The sequence below is a fragment of the Schistosoma mansoni genome, chromosome 1, assembly GCF_000237925.1.
Source record: "Schistosoma mansoni strain Puerto Rico chromosome 1, complete genome".
NCBI lineage: Eukaryota > Metazoa > Platyhelminthes > Trematoda > Strigeidida > Schistosomatidae > Schistosoma > Schistosoma mansoni.
The window spans coordinates 38,255,583-38,276,581 of record NC_031495.1 but is presented as its reverse complement, the minus strand read 5'-3'; the positions used below and the strand labels follow the sequence as shown (position 1 = coordinate 38,276,581).

Sequence of the window (20,999 nt, the reverse complement as noted above, 5' to 3'; positions counted from 1 at the left end):
ATACGGTTCAACATAGAAATTTCACTACGTAAATGATTTCCTTAATAATCAGTCTTAACACTATCAATAACTTTGATTCATTGAATATCATTCTATACACATGAATCATTTAAATTTGTTAGTTTCATTGTCCAAATCTTCAAATCTGACTTGTGCTATCACTGATATGATGTATCTCAGACTCCAAATGCCCTGGTACAGCCAAGAGCGAGAAGAGTCGGCTCTCCCTCTCGAAATACCCTCGCATGGTCATACGTATACAGCCACAGTGTAGTGTGGTCTACTTATATCCATATAAGTAGTATATGGCGATGGTCATGCATAGAATGTATTTGAGCAGAAGACTGATAAGGAAAGAACTGAGATGAAGCTCAATTGGTAGGAAAACGCATGAATAATGGAATTAGGGAAGATGAATTGATATTTACAGAAGAAACAGTGAAGATTGAGACAATTGATTGTTATTTTGCAAATTAACTGTTTATTGTATGGTTATCAGAATTAAGATAGTCTGTAATTTTTGCTTAAATACATTCGATTGTCCCCGCCCGCTCACTACAACAGTCAGAAAAGTTATGTTCACTGACAACTTACGGCGAGGTTGTTGTTTACGAAATTGAGAGGATGAAAAGCGAATGTTCACCGTTTTAACCGGGTTGGTGGATACGGAGGATTTATATAGGGGAGTTAGAGAATCCTGATTTAAAACCAATAGTACACATAGCCTCGAGGATCATGGGGAAACAAATGATGTGTAAACCTATTGCTGGTCACCGGTTACTATGGGACTGTATCTTCTTACGTTGCTCCACTTCCTTGTGGATAAGACCTCTAGGACAAAAGGTGGTCCCCTAAGAAAACCACCTGGTTCGGTTTGGGCACTTGAGTGGTATTACAGCCTTCACTCAAATCAACGATAACTACTGCTGATCTTAGTATCATTCTGTGGCGCACATGTATTTGATGCCCCTTTGCATCAATGTTTATGTATTCAAATAAATAAATCTCAGAAACCTGTATTCATGATCTTATGGTATTCATGAGTTCGGAAAGTTTATTTATTGCTAATTTACCTAACGATATGAATATAGGTCAAAATGATGTTAATGTACTAGTAATAATTGGAGTCAAACTTAAAGCATTTAGTTGGAGCCTTGATCCATGTACTGGGCTCGAGTCCCAGACTCAACACCAACTCTAGGATAAAAGTATGTCAAGCTGAAAAGTCCCAGATTAGACGAAATGGGCGTTCTGGATTCCAATACTAGCAACAGTTTATCCATTATATATTGAAGCATTTGGTTGGAGCTCTGTTTACATTTATTTATTTTCATTCATGTCGGATATTTCAGTTGCTTTCGCAATGCAGTAATTTGTTGAAAATCTGTGTGCTCTCAGTCAGTCATTCTCGGAGTAGAACCTAACATATATGTACGTAGGTTCAAGGTGTAACACCTTATTAGCACTATGAGATGACATTGTAGGTTTCCTCATTGCTTAAATTTATATTTTAAAAGATTTTAAGTAGAATATGAACAACGTTGAATTTTTTCGTCAAACAAACTTAAGGAAGCTTACGATAAGTTCTGTTGATTAAGATGAAGTTCTACAATAAAATCAACTAGCCCTAACTATCTGCGCGCAAGATCGAAAGTTTTGGGTTCGATTCCTGCCTGCAGAGTCGTGAATGGTCTCATACTAAGATAGAGTGTCTGTCTAGTACTTCCAGGTTGTTTAATTTTGAGTGCTTTGAGATCTCAATGATAATCTACAATCTCTGAAACTCCATAGGGGCAGTGAATACGATTTATTACATAAGTGAAAACAAATGTTGGGTAAAGTCCAAAAATCTTTTTTATCATTAATCAGTATAAGTTGAACATACAATAAATTTGGGTATATATTACAAACCTGCAACAGCAATCGAGTTCCAAGTCGGAGATAGAAGCCTATATATTATCTCTAAGATTATTGGGTACAATCATAGTTAAACAAATAACTGGCAACATAGTAGTTGGTACTTCACTAAATCCATATAAAAGTTAATATGTCATTGCGATAGTGTATATCACGATGAATGAACATTACATTCATTTTATTATTTGGATAACTTTTTATATGGCGTTAAATATTTAAAAAGTTATCAAGGCGAGACTATAATTTATGGACAAACCAATCAGATTTGGGATAACAGGTCTTGAATTTTGGCGCGAAATCCATTCACCCAATTAGCTAAATAGCGTTTTGGCATTTTTGCTGATGTCAGTCCGTTATGAAAACCATAAATCTAATTCCTTATCCTAACCATTAATCGTAAATCATAATCATTATTTATTGAACTGTTTCATAATCCTCATTTCGCTCTAGTAAGTAGATGGACATCCTTAAGGTCACTTTAGTGTCGCTCAAAGGTCGTCCATAAATTATAGTCTCACCTAGAACAGAGTAGACTGCAAATTCCTGGTCAGCATCCTATTCTCCACAAAGAGTAAGTAGACTGAAATAGAACTAAACACAAGGAACTATTACAAAACAAATTTCTATTCTCAAACTATAACTCATTACTGGTGTTAGAATTGATAATATATGCACTCAAACGTGTATATTGGATGTTATATGTACATAATGCTGTGATGATCTGAAAGACTGATAACAATTAAATCCGATTATTGATTATAAAACTCGTAAGATTGATTGATCATAGTAACCAATTCCTTCTTACTGTAGATCAAATTTCATCAATCAAGTTGCCACTAATCTAAGTGACTCGAAATCGTATGCACTATGTTAAAATGTGAGGTGGTGATTAGAAGTATTCGACAGGAAAACCGTGGATCTAGTTTTCGTGCTATTTAGCACTCGTGGGGTGCACCTGTTATTTTGAAAGAATTGATACTCCCTGTGGACTCGACCCTAATGTCACCTAGCTACATGTTCCACAACTGACCCTGTGTAACACAGGTAAACCTCACTGAATAGTGCCGAATATCATGAAACTGAAGTCCAAGTTTTCATATAGACAACCTCAAACCATTATCTTAAAATTAATACTTAATAATTTTGACTGTATCACAGTTACTTAACTAGATATTCGTCAACTGGCAAGAAGACACATAGAAAACTTAAACATGCTAAAAATCTCACTTAAATCAATACTTGATCGCGATCATGAAAGTTTTACATACATCAAAAAAAGAGACAGTCATTCGTTTATTGCTAACCCATCTTTCAAAAATTTGCTCGATTAATTTAGGACCATCGAATTAGCAATTTCGGGGTTAGACGCAGTCAACTAAATAAGGATGACAAGTTTGTTGATGAAGTCAGTGAATGTCCATCAACTGAGGTTACTAGGATATATATAGTACATAGGCTCATAAGAAAATGCATTGTTATTAGAAGTGAAAAATGAAGTATTTGAGCCCCAACATCAACACTAGAATGAAGCTACGTTCAACTGACGAGCTTCAATTAGAGAAAATCGCTGTTAGTTACAATCCATCTATTCTGGAGAAAATAAGCAATTGTATAACCATCAGTATAGGGTTGTGGAGATTGCTGACTTTTGATTGAGATATTTGCAACCTACTTGCATAGCTGAGGTAATAAGAATAACAGATTGTTACCTAACTCGGAAAAGCACAATATTTTTTGGAAGTGGACCTAACCAAACTTTTGAATATTTTCATAGTTGAAATCATGAGTCAATTGAAAATAGACCACCATGGAAAACCTGGAAGCACTGGACGACAGTTTCGTCCTATTATGGGACTCCTCAGAAGTGCGGATCCACGATCCCGCCTTGTAAGGTCCGAACCTACAACCTACCAGTCTCGCGCCAGATCACTTAACGGATAGACCACTGAACCAGAATCCAACGGTGCTATTGTCTAACTTCAATTAGTTGTAGATGAAAAGGGACAAATGGTTAATTGATCAATTTTCAAATCCTTAAAAATCTTACTCCAATGTTCGATACTCGGCTTTATTAATGTGCTGTTTTGTTCGTCCCACTATCAGTGTGAACTGATTTCATTCATTCAACTAGATAATAATGACATTCTTCTCGGATAGTTATGACCAGTTAATAATACAATTTCTCTTGCTCATATAGGCATTTTATACAATTTAACGAATAATGCTTGTCACTTCATTAGTTAATATGACACTAATCTAGGAGAATTTCAGAATGCGTAGAAACATTTGGCAAGTCTCATTACTTGTTCAGATCCTACACATTAATTCTATGGTTGTTTTAGCACTTTTAAACCATTTTCTTCTATTCCTTCAGCTAAAGGTTAGCTGAATGTTTCCAGCCAGCTAGCGAATAATAGACTTTTTTATGATAATGTACCGTCACTTATTATTAAGTTTACGCTTTAAAATAAGCTATATTCATATCGTATTTAGGGCCTTAGGAACAAAACCTTTCAATATAATACTTAAAAGATAATAACTGATCACTTGAAAGATCAGACAGACTACGCGATATATATAAACATATGGTTGAAACATTATTATTTGACATTGACCATCTCATTTGCAGTAATAAGGAGAGTTAGAATGAACATAAACCACAATACTTCGATGTGGAGTTACTCGATTGGTTCCAAAGTTATATTGACAAAAAACATTCATATTTCGAGTTAGCTAAAGTTAGAAATGTCAAACACTTCATATTAACTCAGTGATCTGAAGGTTAAGCATTACGTGTGAGAGCTAGAGCTCTTAGCCCCCAAATGCCCTGATACGGCCGAGAGTGGAGGGCCCACCCTCTCTCTCGAAATGCTCTCACACGGCCACGTGTATATAGCCTCTGCCAGGAAAGTCCTACTCACTGCCTTCTCTCAACGGGGGTGTTGTTTTCGAAATTGAGAGGACGAAAGGCGAGTGTCCGGCGCTTTAATCGGGTTGGTGAACACGGCGCGTCCACCTAGGGGAGTTGGAAAACCTTCATCCCAACCTTAACTGCAACACTGAGAACACTAATAAACATATCCCCTAATAGATGAATAAGAATATAAGCCAATTCACAGGCACTTGTTATTAATAATAATATACGAAAATTTCTTCAAACCAAAACAAAGAAAAATAAAGAATCTTATTACAAAGAAGTAGAAGAACATTCAAATGAAAACGAAATTACAATAACAGGGGTTACGGGGGTAGGAATAAGGAACATTACATTAACGTAATTTTTGTAATACTTCATCACGAAATGATGAACTACTATATAATGCTTTTATTAAACAACGTAATTCAGATGTTGTTAAATGTGATTCATTTGATAATGGTCCATTACCATCATTCCATAATATATCACGAATTTCAGCTAATGATGATGCCGACAATACTGAGATAATACCTTGTAAACGATAAAAATCTGGACAACGTCGTGTTAATAATTCATTAGTATTGAAATTCTATAAAGTATAAGATTAACAAAATGAGTTTGAATTATTGATTTATTTAAACATATAAACATGGATACAAAGAGGCTAGAATACTGCCTAGGTGCCCAAACGGAAGTGGATGGTTTTCTTATGGGGGGGGGCACACCCGAAGTCTTTCTCATAACGAAGAAAAACCTAATTTAATTTCAATATTATTCAACTATATGACTTAATCAACTGGAATTACAAAAGTTATTACACACATATACACATCATGTTAGGTGATTTGATGTAATCAGAAGGAAACGTTGTTTGATTTAGGTCTCATGCTATTTGGTACTGTAGTGTGGTCTACTTATATCCATATAAGTAGTATGTGGCGATGGTCAGACAGAATGTATTTGGCAGAAGACCGATAAGGAAAGAACTGAAATAAAGCGCAATTGGTAGGAAAATGCATGAACAGTGGAATTAGAGCAGATGGATTGATATTTACAGAAGAAACAGTGAAGATGGAGACAATTGATCGTTATTTTGCAAATTAACTGTTTACTGTATGGTTATCAGAATTTAGTGAGATAGTCTGTAATTTGTGTCTAAATACATTCGATTGTCCCCCACCCGGGTTTCGTTTACTACGGTACCAGTAAGACAGTAAGGCATATTTATCATTTTGATAGAACTGACATCCATTGTAAAGGATTTAAACTTTTTACTTAGTTTCACAGTCTGAAAGATTATGACTGTTGAACTATATACAATTCAAAGATTACTAAGTAATGATCAATGTCATATTTGACCATTCTGAGGTGAGACTATAATTTATGGACGACAGTTGAGCAACGTTAACATGATCTCGGAATTTCCACCTACTTACCAGGGTCAGTTATAATGCCGAATAGGTATTTATCCAAATGAGCGAATGAATTTTGCGTCAAAATACAAGATCTACAGTCTTAAATCTGATTGGTTCGTCCATAAATTAAACGACGCCACCTGGATTTCACCGCTAGCCATCATTTATTTCAACTTATCGAATGTATGTGAATTAATGGCAATATCGAAACAATCTGCACAACGTATTATACATCTTTAAAGCAATTAGTCCCTTTGATAAATTTCGATAATGTAATGAGAAGACATAGTTCTGATAATCTTCGTCTTCTCATTACATTATTATACATCTGACAAAAAATATATAGTGATCAATAGTAATCCTCAATACCAATGAGATTATTCAAATAACTCAATCAGCTACAACGTAGGACGAGGCACATATGTGCATCGGTCGAAGTTGCCATACCTCGTTAGCACAACAAGATGAACACTGAATTCATAGAAGTAGTTCATTTAGTGGTAGCAATATATAAAAAAACAGGTTGTATACAAGAGTATAGTACAGGAAGAAAGCATATATGAAGCAATTTCAATTTCAAGGTTTAAGGGAAGATAAAGAATGTATACACCTGCGCCATTGTGATCGATTCTGAGCCATGTCATTTAGAGCCTCCAACCATTGGTTCTGATAGTCATGCGGACCCCAACCAAGTAGTCTGCATCTACCACCAACATGGCTTAGACTGGAAGTTAGTGACATCAGGCACTGATGCCACGTTCTAATGAATTAAATTATCGACAAATAGGTAAGATATACACACAGTTATGATAAGTTGGCATAAAACATATAAACTTAATTGAAACAACAAAATTTACATTTTACGCATTAAGTTTCCTCAGTTGTGTATAGACGCAGAATGAATGAGAAACTTGGCAAACAAACAACTAACTGATTCTCAATAATTTAAACCTTAGCCATTAATTATATCGACTGAGAAAATGCAAATGTAGTCTCTGATACATTTGTATATATGATTCATAAATATCAGTATATATTGGGTAATAGTGAAGAGACTGACTCTACTTTTGAAGTTTACATCTACTGTGATTATTTCGATTAAAACAAGCTTTATTGATGATCTATTTTGAAAACAAAAAGAACTACTTTACATGAAGCCATGTTCTTCAGAAGAAAACAAACATGTTTCCAAGTTAATTATTTAAGAAGATGATCTTATGGTATCTCTTGCTCATGAACTATTTATCGATCAAGGTATTCAGCACACGTTAAGTAGAATGATAATGTAAGCTCGTATTTCAGAAGTACGTTTTGTCAAACACCGGTATCCATCCAATAGATCAATGAAATGTTAAGTAGTTTACATCGCGCACTGATTTTAGTTAATCAGTCAGTGAAAACCAAGAAACACCGGACAAGTATTTCGTCCTAACATGGAAATCTTCAGTGATAGTGTAGATCCATGACCCCACTACAGGGTATCGAACAAAGGACCTTTAAGTTCAGCAGCAAGAGCTTAACTTATAAATGCAAAATGTTGAAAAGTTTCATACTAGGACAATAGATTTTTTTAATTATTTTAGTCCATGATGTCACCTACGAAACTCAACCATTTCCACAAATCCTTCTTACAGTAATCACTTCATTTTTCCTTATATTCCTCTAACAAAAATGAAAAATTTACTTACCTGCTGTGATTTACTGATTGGTTCTTTTGCAGTTGACTGATGTACAACTTCAGAAGGTTTGAAAAATTCCGCAATCTAATCAATAGGATAGAAAATTAGGTAAATATATTAAATTACTAGTGGTTTCAATAATGAAAACGGGAAAGAATACCTAACTGGTTATTTTTATATACACAAGAAAACATATAATGTACACCACACACGCGAAAGGTCCCCGATGCCCCCAAATGCCCTGGTACGACCGAGAGTGGGGAGAGTCCACTCTATCTCTCCAAATGCTCTCACATGACCATGCATATACAACCTCTGCCAGAGAAGTTCTACTCACTGCCTCCCTCAACGGGGGTGTTGTTTACGAAATTGAGAGGACGAAAAGTCAATGTCCGGCGCTTTAACCGGGTTAGTGGACACGCAAGTTCCACCTAGGGGGGTTGGAAAACCCTCACATCGGCTCCAGTATCCTGACGGAACAAATGGAGTATGAACCTATCGATTGTCACCGACTATCATGGGACTGCATCTCCTCATGATGCTCCACTACCTTGTGGAGCAGACCTTTAGGTCGAAGGTTCCGGGTGTGCCCCCCTAAGAAAACCACCTGCTTCAGTTTGGGCACCTGGGTAGTATCACATCCCTCACACAAATCAAATGAAATTTGTGTGGCGTATATGTATCTGGTGCTTTTTGTACCAATATTTATGTGTTGAAATAAAATAAAATAATAAAAATATAGGATTGAATGATTTAGCCAACTATATGTGAACTGTAAAACAGAAAAGTTTGAATCGGGGTTTATTTATTTAAGTAACTATGTAATGGTATTAGTCAGTCATAATCAATACAAAACACGGGACATGTATGTATCAGTACAAACTACCAGAGCTTATTAACACAGTGAAATGAGATTGTCAGGAAAATGCTCAGAATAGTAGTAGAAGATAGTAATGTAATTAGTAGAAATGAAAAAGATTAAGCATCGAAGATACAACTTGAAAAGAAAATATGGATTAGGGTAATAGAAAAAAAAATTAATTTAAATAACTTAAGATCTAAGGGAAGACAAAGAGTGAAACATCGTACGCTATGGCAAACGATTTTAAACTATATTACCTAAATTCACTTAGTATTGTTTGTTTGAATCTTCCCATTGATGTTTTTAGGACTGCAACTGGTCAGTCTCTAATAGGACTCTCTAATAGTCCTAAATAGGACGAAACGCGCGTCAAACTGGATTCCACTGCTAACCACTATTCATCTTTGCTTATATTACCCAAAGTTTCCAACCATTGATTATGATAATCACCTAGATCTCAACAATATAGTTTATAGCTACTTAAATGACTCAGTTCAATATTAGTAGTAAGTAACATTTTAACATAATAAAAATACATATTTACATGAAATTTTATTGAATCAATTAACAACATTAAAACTGTAACGAAGTGATGACTGGTTAAAAATTCGAAACCAACATAAACCAATAATAATCAAACATGAATAAGATCAATAGAATGTTTTATTTACGGACATTGATAAAATTTTAAAAAGGGAGAAATAATTTTGTAGCTGTTAACTTGATGTCATGATCAAGGCTTGCGATAATTGAATTGAGTTATAATGACTGGAAAAATTTTTAATTAAGGTCCTACCATCCTACGTAGGTGGATTGAGGAGCGACGAAACAAAAAGTTTAAGATTTGAGATCAAAGTCATATTGGTGACTGTGTTTCCCTTAACAGTGCTACCCACTTATGAAGGAGGTTAGAAAAGCTTCTTCGAAGGATTGCTGATATTCAGAGGAAACACTACGTTGAAGTTCGGGAATACATGTTCGAGCGCAATGACAATAACTCTATTGGCGCCATCAACAGAAAATACTGACTTCGATAGCTGTTTCCTGACAATGAGACTGGGTGAAAAAAGTGGACAGGAGGCCAGTTTATTATATAGAGCCATGGTGTAACGAACAGTCTTGTGAGACAGGTATCTGTCAGTCTACCACAAATTGTCGGACGACAGAAGGCTAATTCAGAATACAGTGATCTTGAGTGCTGTTAGAGGTATGAGGGCAGTTATTACTTCCCGGTTGCCCACACCATCGAAGGGTTCTTCTAGAGGTACCTGAAAAGGAAATTGGGTTAGAAGTGGTCTTATTGACCTGAGAGTGTGACCGCAGTGCCCAAGGGACAACTGCTTGAGGTCGGCCACACACGACCTTTTTGTGTAAGCTCCGTACTTGTTGGGACCTTATCGACGGAGACAAATATCCCTGGGATAAGGCGAGATGTGCATTTTTAGGGTCGACCTATTCTAACCCCACCCCTCCTTGTAGGAAGGCAGCCTCGTTGTTATGCTGGTTATCTGAAGGAAACACCTTACTTCCGTCACAGCCCTGTACAGTCAGCAGTACGACTTCGCCTTCGGACCTTGGGTTTGCTGCTTTTAGTCTGGCATGGTAGGACCTTGAGGAACGATTGTTCCAGCCAGTATAGCTCGATTGATCATCACGATAGGCAAGATGGACAACCACGTCAAGGTAGCAGCAACGGTCGGGAATTCAGAAAACAGCAGGTATTCAGAGTAATTTTCAAGTAATATACTAACAAATGCCCCAATTTTTCATATTATCATCTACATATTTACTAAAACAACTTAATTTCTTTCTTGTTAAATAATAACTTGAAATCAAACACTCATTTTTTTCAACAGCAAAAAACATTCATAAAATGTTGATATCCGATTTGGTTTTTCACCCCCCCCCCACTATTTATTTTTCTTCTGAATAACAACAAAGATACATAGTTGATTTTAAATTAACTTCATGCCTATTCTAATTTGATTCACTAACATAAGGAATTATCAGGTCACAACACAAAATTTCCTTCCTTCAAAATGGGAGAGGTATGTGATCTAACAAGCAAAATAATGATTGACTGAAATAATAAATACCATACGTTTACAGCATAATAATAATAATAAACGAAAAACATCACCGGATGAAGTAAACAAAATATTGGGCGGCGGAAATAAAGTAAATTAACGAAAACAAATTAGAATCAGAAGGGGTTTTGTGGAGATTTCAGTATTTTTCATAGTTGAAATCATGATTCAATTGAAGCTAGACTAACATGGAAAACTTGGAAGCACTGGCCGACCGTTTCGTCCTATTGTGGGACGCCCTAATCGGTGCGCATCTACGATCCCCCCTCGCGAGATTCGAACGCAGGAATTTCCAGGTTTTCTATGGTGGTCTAGCTTCAACTGACTCATGATTTCACAACTAAGAACCAAAAGGATTTCAGAGCGAAATTCATTCACTCAAACAGTTACATATATGGTAAGCAAAGATGGATAATGGCTAGCAGTGAATTCCAGAATGCGCGTCTCGTCCTATTTGGGACTCGTCAGCTGGATGTACCTGCATCTCACAGTTGATGTTCACTCTGGGACTCGAATCTAGTACTGTTCGCTTCAAACACCATCGCGTTATCCACTCGGCCATGAGCCCCAAATAGGACGAAACGCACGTCAAACTGGATTCCACCACTGCTAGCCACTATCCATCTTTGCTTACTATGCTTGTGAATTTAGGCTATATCGAGGCAATACGCACAGTATGCACATATGCCAATTAGAGACTGACCAGTTGCAGTCCTAAAAACATCAATGGGAAGATCCAAACAAACAATACTAAGTGAAGTTACATTTTTGATTACAGCTGATCAAATAATCTATGATGAAAGCCATAATACATTATCATAGAAACATATATTATTCATATTGAAACTGTTTATCAATTATCATTGTATTAGATTCTTATTGGTAACAAAGTTTTAAGTGTTACCTGAAAAGTAGTTCAAGGTTATTTGTGTTTAGTTTCCTTTAAATCCATAAGATGTTAGCCTCATATGAGGTTAACTATCCAGAATAAGTTGGAAGGAAGGAATTTTTTTATCTTGTTTATGTATTTAGGAAGAGAAAAAGGGATAAAATGTAGACGATAAGAGGAGAAATAACTAACAATTTGAGGACACCACTAACTGATCGATTACATAAACAGGGCGAGAGAAAAAAAAGCAAAAGAAAAACCGGGTCCAAATGATAAAAGGAAACAATATATCATCAGTAAACTGATGATAAAGTGAATACAGGATTAGTGTTTTGGTTTAGAATGTTATAGTCATAATAGTAATAGTAACAGCTAGAGTTTCTTTCTCATTTGACTAATTGTATGACCTTAGTGATTTTATGATTGATTTTAGCGCTTTGAGTTGTTCTTATACAATATCAAGTTATCCCAACCATTCATCTTTTTCCTATGTAACTTACTTACACCTATCAAACATCGAGGAGAATAAGCTGTCGATCACTAATCTCCAACCAACACTTTTATGAGCTTTCCTTTCCAGTTACCATTCATTATTTTGATTTCTGTCTTTGATTCCAAACGCACTGTGTACTATGATCTGCTTTTTTTCCTTTTTCCCTTGAAGAATACAAGTAAGAGCTTGACTCGTGATACAGTTTGACAATTTCGGCAATATAAGTCCTATCCAATTCCGGTGTCTTTGACATTCAATCAAACTTAAAGGACAGTTCAATTCAAGAAGTCATTTTAAAGTATAGAGATAGTTAAAACTTCACAATAAATGGAAGCGAAAACTTTAGATCTTACAACAATCATATAATTTCCCTGTCCTGACTTCTTCGACAACTCTTTAAGAGATATTAAGTTTATATGTAAAAAATATCTCCCAGTATGTCATAAAAATCTTATTAGTTTTGGTATATTATTTAGATAGAAATGAAGGGCGTCAAATAAATCTTATCCTCTTGGAAAAAAAAGTTTATTGAAATAGAATCATGTTAAAGATAATGTGAAATCAAGAAAAAACGTCACATTGCACTAAGAGTTTCTCTGCTTACTGTGTCTTCAAAATATACACAGTAAAAAAAAAGGTTAGTATCAGAAGGGGGTTTCGTGGAGATTTTAGTAATTTTATATAGTTGAGATCATGAGTCAATTGAAGCCGGACCACCATGGAAAACCTGCAAGCACTGGACGACCGTTTCGTCCTATTAGGGGACTCCTCAGCAGTGCGAGAAGCAGTGACCAGCGGAGTTCATTCACGTCTGTTGTGAGATAACAACTCACTGAAGACAATTGGTGAACAGTTGCCCAACTTCGTGGATTGGTTGAAGTTAGACATTAACATCTTGGTGGCTGAGCGCTCTGACGCGAGACTGGTAGGTCCTGGGTTCGAATCTCGCGAGGCTGGATCGTGGATGCGCACTGCTGAGGAGTCCCACAATAAAACGAGACGGCTGTCCAGTGCTTTCAGGTTTTCTATGGTGGTCTAGCTTCAATTGACTCATGATTTCAACTATGAAAATCTATTTTAGCCGTGATTTGACAAGAATCTAAGGTATTTTATAACAACAATAATAATAATAATCATACAACACAATTATCATTGATGCTACAGCTTTCTGTATATGGAGAAAGTCGATCTTTTCTTTACGTTTTTAGGAAGTCAGTGAAATATGTAAACAAAATCGGATATCATTGAAAAAACATTTAGAGTATGTGGCTTATACCGAATTTTACCTGGTGAATCAATCAAATTATTACTATATATATCTAATCTCTAGTGATCACCTGATCGATAAAAATATTGGACAGTTAAACACAGAGATAACAACAAAGACAATAATCACTTAGTATTGTTTGTTTGAATCTTCCCATTGATGTTTAGGACTGCAACTGGTCACCCCATTGTGCAAGCAAGTGGCTATCAGGACTCAGTAGCTGAGTGGATAACGCGATGGCGTTTGAAGCGGAAGGTACTGGGTTCGAGTCCCAGAGTGAACATCAACTCTGAGATGCAGGTACATCCAACTGACGAGTCCTAAATAGGACGAGACGCGCGTTCTGGAATTCACTGCTAGTCATTATCCATCTTTGCTAACAAAGACAATAGATTATTATTACTATTAATTTTCGCTCCTGGTCTAAACATATAGTATTAAATGATGAATAATAATGACTAAATTGAGCTATGACGGTGAGCTAGCCATGAACTGGGGAATCGTCTCAAGGTTACGAAGCACTATCTATCAAATGACTGTATCGTCTACGAAACGGTTAACAGTTGGTCGTATTAGGAAAAATCTACTCAAGAGAAAATGAAAACGTACTTTTTTAAATTTGTTTAAATCTATAGTTTAGAGTTAGAATCAGGGGTGTTTGAGGTGAAGAAGTCAATCCTTCATATCTTAAAACCTAAATTATAAGTATCATATCTTAGTTCCAATTTCAAAACTAAGCTATACATTTTACGCCTAACCCTCAAAGTCACTGACTACACATCCTAAACATGGGCCACATAACTCACTTATTCATATTTATTGCATTCTGATTGACTGAATATGTCAACTGCTTATCAGAAAATCATTCACAGATATGCTCAAGCTCTCCCCATAATATAATAATAATAGTAATAGCTTACAGTGTTTTTTATAGACTCCAGCAAGATCAGAATGTGATCACAATCTGATTTTGTGATATCGATTAACTTCAAAATAGTTTTAACTAATTCCGTACAAACACAATTACACATGATCCCTGAGAATAAGAAAAAGGAATAGAAGAAAATAAAAATAAATCATATAATAATTAACAAAACATAATTACTTTAATTATTTAGATAATTCTAAAGTAGAATACATTGTATACTACATTGTCATAGTTGAAAGCATAAGTCAATTGAAACAGGACCACCAAGGAAAACCTGGAAGCACTGGACGGCCGCTTCGTTCTATTGTGAGACGCCCTCATCAGTGTGCATCCACGATCTCGCCTCCCGAGATTCCTCCTGAGGACCTCTAAATGAGATATGTTCATGGCACATGTTGAAAATCTGACTGAAGACCTAATCGAAAACGTATCACTATATAAGAGATATGTGGACGATATCTTATTTGTACGTAAAAGAAAGGATGATATGAACTGTTTATTGAATAAACTTAACACTATTTAAAACCACATCAGTCTCTCATTAGACGAGGAAAAGAACAACTAGCTTCTATTTCTAGATATGCTTCTAAGTAGACGAGAAGATGGCTCAATCAAACGATCCATTTTTTGAAAACCAACGTGGACAGGTCAGTACCTTAGTTACTATAGTTATTGCCCTGTGCAATGAAAACGAGGTTTGATAAGGTGCCTATTTAACAGGCTTGATCATATTTGCACAAACGACGCTGTTGATGATGATGTTAAGTTGTTAAACAAGACATTAATGAGGAATGCTTATCCACTTAAACTTATAAATGGATGGAAAGCTTGTGGTACAGTGAGACTTGGTGGAAAAAAAGCCTGTCTACATCACCTTACCATTTAGAGTTGATTCAAATAGCCTTTTATTGAAACAAATGCTTAAATCAGTCATCAACAAGACGTATTGTGCAGCGAAGATCATTAAGAAAGAACGAGGTCATTGAAAACCTAAAAGACACGGAAACGATTGTGTCACATCCCACTGCGTTTACCAATTTAAATTTGTGTTTGGTCATACATGCATAGGGAAGAGCAATCGTGATGTGAAAATTAGGGTGTGTGAACACGTGCCAAAATGGTTGCAAAAACAAATAGAATCAAATGACCCGATAACAGTAGAGGATAAACATTCATCATCCTCTACTGCCCCAACATATAGTCGAATTAGGTCATAGGATTGATCTAAACTCGGCTTTTGTGGTGTTGTATAAAAGGGCGTATACCAAGGTTTATTGAAACCTTAGCCATACGGAAATCCAAACCCTCTTTGTGTATTCAAAAACGGATTGTTCTCACCTTAAACCTACCCTGGAAATATATGCTTGTTATCCAGAGTGATTAGGTGTTAAATTGTTTCCACATTATTATTATTATTAATATTAATATTATCCTTGTCTCCTCTTACCCCCCATTTCCAGTCTAGTTGACCTTTTATTTTTATATATAAATATTCTTAACCAGTATAGAGTGTGTGATCAGATTGTTCGGAATGTATTGCGCTAATATCTCATCATATAGTTCTGATAATCTTCGTCTTGTTATTACAATATCGAAATTTATCAAAGGGACTAATTGCTTTAAACGAATTGTGTATTATAGCTTATTCTTATACCAAATACTTTCCTTTAATTTGGCAGTTTGGAGTTACTCAGAAGACCGCATACAATATTTTTTACCGGACGAAATGCAGAACCTAAAGTTTTCGCATTGATCACGATACTATTCAGTCGGAATTAAAGCATCTACACTTTTAACTTCGTGAAGTTTCACGACTCTTGACCGATGTGATGTTAAGTATTCCGAAGGTACTCAAAGTTCTCAGTGACTGACTTTTAACGATTCCAGATTCACAATAGAGATTTGAAAAATCTACTATGAAGATAGTTACTAGTGAACAGACGAGATTATTATCGACTTAGATGGTCTTGTAGAGAATTAGAAGGTATCTCTTGGCATGATCTAACGACAACTGGAGAACTATTGAAGAAATATTTGGCTTAAAACTATAAGAATTTTCAAGAAAACTATTTTTCAAAAAAATACAGAGTCCTAATAGATTATTAAAACACCTAGAACAGTCATGTGCAACGTAGAATTCGATATGAATTGGCAACGATTATCTTCGCACATCATATCAGCACAATGGGATGACATTAAGAACACAAATATTAAGGTAGTAGAGATTTCAGGTGACTAGAGAGAGTTGCTAGTATACTCTGAACATAAATGAGAATTGTCAGTAATCTTGAGAGCATTGATGTTGCCTGGTGGGTCCGCATTGTAACTTGATCAATAAGATTCGATCAGCCTTACGAAGTACTTAAGAAACATGATATTCGTCATGTTATCAATCAATTGTAAACAGAGTAGTAGAATTAGTAACAACGTTAATGGTAATAGAAAACATTAGGTATGGATAGTATTACTTCAGAAAGGAGCAATGAATTTGTAAAGTATGAAACTCTATATCTGAGGGAAGATAAAGAGTGGATTTATCCATTTCATTGTTACTGATACGCGTCCAACATCTCCAACAATTGGTTACAATATTTCCATGGATCCCAACCAAGTCTTCTGTACCTACCTCCCACCACAACCTAGCTTAACATTCACACTAGAGTTTGGCCGTCCCTAGTTTACCTTCAACCGACTCCACCAGTCAACATCATCCGTCTAGGTAGGTAATATTTAGGCTACGTAATACATGTTTCAGTAATCTCAGTCTATGTATATTGACTAATTTATAAACCGATTTGTAATCTTTGTCTAGTACCCTAGATTTAACCTCAGCATTACTCATTCGATCATACCAACCTACGCCAGGCAAATATAATCAAATAATAGTAACATACGAATATCATATATTTTTAAAGGTCACGTTTCACAGTTACAAGGTAGAGCAGAACAAACAGGTGTCCAGTTAACTTGTTTTTTGGTTGGTAAACGGATACGTCGTGTACCTCATAAGTGATACCAGTTGTCAGAAAATCAAAGGAGCTTTATAGATCCATGCTAAAATAAATAATCCATTCTTAAATGGTTTTTATAGCGCATACCATCAATATTTTAACCTTAGGATATTGCTAAATTTAAGGTAGTTTGATGAAATTCACATCCGTTGAAATTAAATGATGATGACCCTTTAAAAAATTTATTATCATTATAACTAGTTTCAACGTATTCTTTCTCTTTGCTTCAGAGAACGCGGTCATTCTAGCTTTATTTAGACTAACCAAGCATGAAAAAAAACAATGAGATACATATTGAATAGAGCATATGAGCTCCAAGAACCAGAGGGAATAAATGGCGTATGGGTCTATTCATGATCACCGGTTATCATGGGGCATTATCTCCTAACGTTGCTCCACTGCCTTAGAAATTAGACCTCTAGGTCAAAGGCTTCGAGTGTGGCTCCCTAAGAAAGGGACCTACTTCGTTTTGAACACTCGGGAAGTATTCCAGCCCTCAGACAAATAGAATGATGAGGTGTGTAGCGTATATTTTTGATGCTTCCTTGTATGAATGTTTATGTGTGTTTAGAATAAAAATAATAACCAGATCATTTTACATAAACATACCCATAGCACGAAAATAAACTATACGAGGAAGTGAACTGAGTGCTTCTGAAATTTTATGCAAATGATGACAACAATCTTCTATAGCAGTAGTACAATGACGATTACCAATCGAAGAACTGATATTCTATAACAAATATATGAATTGAATAATCACTATTAATCAAAAGTAATTCATCATGTCAATAAATCAAAAAAAAAGCAAAGAGAATTCAACGCAGAGGATAAACATAGAATTACATCATAAAGTGATTTGAGATTTTAAATATTGAGAGGGTAGAGAGAAATGAAATAGGGATGAGAATAATTTGCTGGTCAAGAATATAAGAGGTGACTGTTTACAGATATGAAGAGGAAATGAAAAAAAGTATAAGTTATCATAACCACTGAATGATAATCATACAAAAATGTTACGAGATGATGACCAAGGTCGATGGCCCACGCCTCACGAAAGGTAACAGGCGCAAGTAAAGTAAGGTTTAACGATTTTTAGCAAGGTTCTTCTTTAAGAAACAGGGTTGCTAACCACAAGTCCAACTAGCCTCATTTACCTGGATTTGAGATTTGGAGTAAACCTAGAAGGGCTCCAGGTGGAACCCCAAAACAAAAAACAAAACACATTGGAAAAGAACATTAGGGTCATGGAAGGTTGAGAAGTTGCAGGCAGAGTTAAGGCTTGGAACGATGAATTGCCAGCGCCTTAGCAGTGTGCAATTTTTTTTATCCAACTTTTCTCCCCCCTTTGATCCCACCATCTTTACCATTCATATGTTCCTGGTCCTACTTTGTAGCTGATGATGACTCGCCTGCGGTTACGTGTCCAGAATTGATGAATCTAAAGCTTAAGTACATGATTTTATTCAACAACAAAAACATCCACTTTGTTGTATTCTCTTTAATTCTAGTAACCTACATATTTCAAACAGACACAAAAGAATTTGAACACTAATTTTCTAAGTTGGAAAAAGTTGGAAAAAGCCAGAAACTTAAAGATGCTTATCCGTACTTACATCAATAATGCTGCTTAGAGGATGATAAGCTAAATATGATGAAGTGGAATTGTTACACGAGAGAGATAAAGAGCAAAAAAGATATGGTAATTATGATGTACACCGTACAATGTTGAGAGATGTTAAGTTAAGAGTAAATCATTGAATAATGAAGTCTTGAATTTTTAATCATAGTTAGAAAGAGAGAGAGATCAGAACATGAAAATCAATCAGACCAATTTAAATTTTATCCAAATGGTACTTCACAGTCAATCAAACTGAAACAGCTGAAATGGGGTTCGAACCAGCGAACTATAGGCTGTAAGCTGAACACTAGAACCATTAAACCACTGCTCTATTATCATCGCGATTTATACATTTATACAGTTCTACAACAAGAGTGGAATCAGTATGTTACTTCCATCATTATTTCCTTTCAACTTTTCTTAACCTATTCATACTACCATTGGCGTTGTAAAGATTATCTTCTTTCAAACCTGCCCACCTCACTCCTCTGTGTGCAAAATCTTTGTTATTCCATTTCAAAAGTGATGAAAACTAATTTTGCACTGGGATGATGGAGACAATTTGTAATCCAGGTGAATAATTTTGGTGGAGCATTGTTTTCTGAGCTGCATAGTTTAGTCGTGTGCTACACCTAGTCCCAAACAGCTTCAACAATCCCAGATGTCTTTTATACATGGTAAGATGATCTATTTGTCGGTTTATATACTTGGTTTCATTTCTGCTGATGATTTGAGTTGACATTTATGGTGAAGTTGCGTGGGTAGTCGTTCTTTTGAAGGATAGTCATTAGATACTTCTCGTCATTTTATCGCACTGTAAGTAGGTTTTAGTGTATTCCCCGCTTTTTGTACACAGTTGATTTTATAAATTCTTGGGTTGTTGCTACTATAATTGAGATGTTGATCTGTGTGGGTTGGCTTCCAAGAGACTTCAGTCTCCGGTTTTCCTGTGTCGGTTTTAGTGGTTAATATATCCAGGAATTGTAGTTGTTGTTCGTGACCTTCTCATTGTGAATGCTATATCAAAGAGACATTGTTTCTCAGCTCTTACTTTTTGATGATGAGGAACTTAGAGTCTACATAACGAATCCACGTTTCTGGCTTGACAACAGGTAAAATTGAAGCTATCAGTCTCTGCATTACTGTTACTACAATAAGTCCTGATATTGGTATTCTTTTCGTCTGTTCGTAAATTTTATTGAATTGAAAATATGTTATTAAGCATAAACTGATGACTTCTAGTAGACTGTGATTTTGTGTACTTAAGGAGATTTGTATCATTGATGAAGAGAAGAGATGAAGCATTCTTTGCACAGTTTGGTTCCATTGAAGTGAATAAGGCTAATATATAAAAATTATGTAATATACCCTTGTGGGCCAAGGTAATTTTGCATTGGTTTTCAGGAGAACCAGACACCATCCAGACTTTCACGTGACAACCCAGACAGTACAGCTCAATCCCGTTTCGCAGGAGAGCCTGCTAATTGGAAGTATATTATCAGTTTGTTATTGTTAATTTCAATAGTTGAAATCATGAATCCATTGAAGCTGGACCACCATGGAAAACCTGCAAGCACTGGACGGCCGTCTCGTCTTATTGTAGGACTCATCAGCAGTGCGCATACACGATCCCGCCTCGCGAGATTCGAATCCGGGACCTGGGTCTCGCGCGCGAGCGCTTAACCATTAGACGACTGAGCCGGCATCTAACGGTGTGAATGTCTAACTTCAGCCGATCCACGAAACTGAGCAACACATCCACCATTGTCTTCAGTGAGTTACTATCTCACAACAGACCCGCTTGAAAAGTCCTCGGTTCGAATCTCGCGAGGCGGGGTCGTGGATGTGCACTGCTAAGGAGTCCCACAGTAGGATGAAACGGTCGTCCAGTGCTTCCAGGTTTTCCGTAATGG

The 20,999-nt window shown here is 36.0% G+C and overlaps 1 protein-coding gene and 1 non-coding gene across 2 annotated transcripts in view; one reads left to right on the top strand and one right to left on the bottom strand.

The window, feature by feature from the left end:
- Positions 1-5,031: 5,031 nt before the first annotated feature.
- Smp_125330 (putative dead box ATP-dependent RNA helicase) overlaps positions 5,032-20,999 on the bottom strand; it is a 73,524-nt gene continuing 57,556 nt past the window's right edge. The window contains exons 22-25 of the mRNA XM_018794323.1: positions 18,075-18,198; positions 14,447-14,562; positions 7,938-8,012; positions 5,032-5,423 (exon numbers count right to left, since the gene is read on the bottom strand). Of these exons, the coding sequence (XP_018648747.1) occupies positions 5,187-5,423; positions 7,938-8,012; positions 14,447-14,562; positions 18,075-18,198 (552 nt within the window). The 3' untranslated portion in view covers positions 5,032-5,186. The remainder of the gene's footprint in view (positions 5,424-7,937; positions 8,013-14,446; positions 14,563-18,074; positions 18,199-20,999) is intronic.
- Smp_tRNA_01949_Pseudo_TTG.1.1 lies at positions 13,741-13,807 on the top strand. The gene has a single exon. It is a non-coding gene (tRNA).